This window comes from Austrofundulus limnaeus, unplaced genomic scaffold, assembly GCF_001266775.1.
Source record: "Austrofundulus limnaeus strain Quisiro unplaced genomic scaffold, Austrofundulus_limnaeus-1.0 Scaffold63, whole genome shotgun sequence".
In the NCBI taxonomy this organism is placed as follows: Eukaryota; Metazoa; Chordata; class Actinopteri; order Cyprinodontiformes; family Rivulidae; genus Austrofundulus; species Austrofundulus limnaeus.
In genome coordinates this window covers 2,303,581-2,307,430 of record NW_013952465.1, presented here as the reverse complement: position 1 = coordinate 2,307,430, position 3,850 = coordinate 2,303,581, and the positions used below count along the sequence as shown (strand labels likewise).

The 3,850-nt window shown below is 43.9% G+C and overlaps 1 protein-coding gene across 1 annotated transcript in view; it reads left to right on the top strand.

The window, feature by feature from the left end:
• The window catches only part of ino80 (INO80 complex ATPase subunit), a gene marked incomplete in the record, with an annotated part of 42,191 nt that overhangs the window by 12,052 nt on the left and 26,289 nt on the right, over positions 1-3,850 (top strand). The window contains 2 exon segments of the mRNA XM_014009947.1: positions 2,916-3,056; positions 3,484-3,709. Of these exon segments, the coding sequence (XP_013865401.1) occupies positions 2,916-3,056; positions 3,484-3,709 (367 nt within the window).

The window sequence follows — 3,850 nt, the reverse complement described above, 5'->3', positions numbered from 1 at the left end:
TATTTATTGTCAAATTTAGTCTAATAATTGAAAACATGGACAAAATAAGAAATATGAAACAAATAAAATAAAATACATACAAAGCAGAACACACCTAAATGTATCAAAAGTATGTCTATGTAATATTAGTATTTTCTGAGACAATGAACTTTGGGCTTTCATTTTTCATTTTTTACCAGTAAGAGGTTTTTATTTAATAAAATGTTTGGACAAAAAAAAATCGCAATATATCGCATTGCTTATAGTATCGCAATATATCGGGATATATCGTATCGTGACCCCTCTGTCCTGATATGTATCGTATCGTCAAATTCTTGCCAATACACAGCCCTACTGTGAACAGCAACCACGTGTAGGTGCTATTTTAAATAAACGGACACGACAAAATGTCAGTAATTGGCCTAAAAGCATTCCAAACACATCTGATCAAGGTTTTAGCCAGCTTACAGTTAATTGTGGCCAGATTTTGGGCCTCCCATCAGTCCTTCCACAGCGTGTTGGTTTGGAAATGGCTCAGGGGTAATTCCATCCTCCTCTTCCTCTGCTGGCCTCATCATTCTTGAATTGTGCAGCTGCCTCACGTTCCCCCCTCTCAGTGGGCAGCGAGAAACGAGCAGAAACATCTAAGGAGCAAATATGAGTTCAGAAGTTTGCGTTCTTCTTTTAGCATCTCCTCATTTCCCCCCTCACTTTCTGACTGAATGATTGACATTGTGGTCAATATTACATTCAGCCTTCCTGGTAGTCCTGTTGAGACCACACAGCTGTTCCTAAACCCTTGAGTGGTTTTTTTWWTWTTATTTTTTTGTGGGGAAGCAGTTTTTGTTTTTTTATCCTGCCTTTAGATGGCGCTGTGTAACCAYGCTGACACCAAACACGACTTCAGCGTCTCCAATCTGCCCTAGTATTATTCTTGGATCACTCATCATCTCGTCAGCTATAACTTTTAACCACAAAATCTAAATTTGGTTCAAACCAGTTTTTGCCAAAATATAAAACAATCTGATTAACGGACAAATTTTTACTCTGACAACTTAAATCGTAGTTTAAATAACCAGATATTTAAAATCATTTTTAAAGCCCTATCAYTGTTTTGACGGAATGCTCAGGATATTGTCCCGAGTTGTAGCCAGTTTAGTCAAACCACAGAAACTCYATCTTACACAGTCTCATGTGGTCTGTTTTGGAGGATGAATGACTCAAAATGTACCTCGATAATTATAAATTTGTCAAAGTTTCAGCAAATTCTCTGTTAGCTAAAGTGGCACAGCTGTGGCGRCCATCTTGAATGGCGCTGACTCCAAACAGACGTCGCGTTTTTGGTTGTGTCCAAATTCAGGGGCTGCGTCCTTTGAAGGACCTGGCCTATCCAGTCTACATGGGCCGGGTCATTCGTCCACCGCAAAGACCAGAAGGAAGTGGCGGTGAATTTTGAACGGAAAGCTTTTAGCTTTATTTCTGCCCCTTACCCTGTATGTCCTGTTGCCAGAAACAACACAAACACAATTAGCAAAAATATTAATATAGTATTGTTATAATATTATTAGCAAAATTAGCTTAAGGGCAATACATGAAGAACTAAGGGACTGGCCAGCTCCTTTATGACAATCATGTCTTTGCAAATGAAAGAAGCCTAACAACACAACTGCTTTAAACTTTCACCGGATCTTAATTTCAAACTGCTCCTGTCAAGCTCTGTTTCTCGCTTCGTTCACCGTTACAAGCAAAATGATCTCCCAGGCGGCCCGCAATGCGTCACGGGATAGGGTGGTCCAAGTGGGATCCACCGAACACGTCCCTCAAATTAGGGGAAAAAGATGCATTTGTGAGTCGCAATTAGAGGAGACTAGCGGTCCACGAATGTGTCCTCGAATTAGGACATCGCTGTGANTTGGAGGATGAATGACTCAAAATGTACCTCGATAATTATAAATTTGTCAAAGTTTCAGCAAATTCTCTGTTAGCTAAAGTGGCACAGCTGTGGCGACCATCTTGAATGGCGCTGACTCCAAACAGACGTCGCGTTTTTGGTTGTGTCCAAATTCAGGGGCTGCGTCCTTTGAAGGACCTGGCCTATCCAGTCTACATGGGCCGGGTCATTCGTCCACCGCAAAGACCAGAAGGAAGTGGCGGTGAATTTTGAACGGAAAGCTTTTAGCTTTATTTCTGCCCCTTACCCTGTATGTCCTGTTGCCAGAAACAACACAAACACAATTAGCAAAAATATTAATATAGTATTGTTATAATATTATTAGCAAAATTAGCTTAAGGGCAATACATGAAGAACTAAGGGACTGGCCAGCTCCTTTATGACAATCATGTCTTTGCAAATGAAAGAAGCCTAACAACACAACTGCTTTAAACTTTCACCGGATCTTAATTTCAAACTGCTCCTGTCAAGCTCTGTTTCTCGCTTCGTTCACCGTTACAAGCAAAATGATCTCCCAGGCGGCCCGCAATGCGTCACGGGATAGGGTGGTCCAAGTGGGATCCACCGAACACGTCCCTCAAATTAGGGGAAAAAGATGCATTTGTGAGTCGCAATTAGAGGAGACTAGCGGTCCACGAATGTGTCCTCGAATTAGGACATCGCTGTGATGTAATCGGCCTTCGAAAGATGCAGCGCCTGAATTTGGACGCACTTTTGGAAAAATTTTAGTGAAATCCTCAATGGGTTCATGAAATATTTTGTGACCAACCATTAATGTCAATGTTTTTAATAAGAGATAGAACATTGTATTGTGCTCAGAGTACRTGTTAGGGGCCGAGGCTCAGCTATCGCCACGTCAAAGTTTAGCTTAATAGCTGGAAAACTGATTTGGGCTTTAGACAATAAAGCGTCTATATTAAGCAAGAGATATTTTGCTAGTTTAAACATTAACAAAACAACATAAGTTTGTGTGTGTGTATTTCAGGATTTGGTGTTCACAGCCTCCAGACCTGGAATGTTGGCTCAYGCCGACGTAAGGATCCACAGCAGAAGCACCGCCACCTCTGTGCTCCGGCCCTGTCAGCGCGTCCTGCCACCCAAGTTCCTGTTGGCCGCCACGCCCAAGGTGAGTGCGCGACACGTTCTGGGGGGAGTCAGTCCCCCCACCCCCGTGTTTGTGTGGACAGTCGGCGTTGAAACAGGCTTGGGTGGTCGTGGAAGCAGGAGCTTAACTTTTGTTGGTTTGAACAATGAGATGGTYTTATCTGTGTCAGGCTCACTCAGAACAAACAGAGCCTCCAAATAAGAGGTTTTTACACAGGTTGTTTGTTAAACTTCCTCTCGCCTGACCCCCCACACACGCACACACACGTAGATGCAGAACCTGCTGACTCGGTGAAACCCACCTGCAGCTCTCTCATTTGTTGTACCAGATTTAAAGCAGGTGTTTTACAGGTCGGCTGACTTAATCTGATTCTATTTTTAAGGCAAAATGACAAACCCTGTTCAGCATTCCGTTGTGGTGTGTTCTTTTAAAATCTTTGGTTTCCTAGGTGACGGCAGTTCCCATGGAGCGTTACTGCGCCGACAGGAGCGCTGAGTACGAGTGGCGGGTGACGCGCAGCGGCGGGGGGGCGATGTACAAGCAGTGCTTTCTGTACGGCTCGCCTGAACTGGCCTCGGATTGGTGCGCGAGGGCCAACGCCTTCTACCCTCAAAGCCCCGGGGGGGTGATGGCCCTGGAGCCTCGTCATGGCTGGTCCTTCATTCGGATCCCTGGTAAGTTCATTTCTGCTGCCGTGTGTTCATAAAGGCTACAAAATGTGGCTAATTACAGTATTGTCTACTGCAGAGATTCTGAGCGCCACCTTGAGGGCCTCAAAAGAACAACAGTTTTTAACTTTGGGCCGCAGAGGGCCG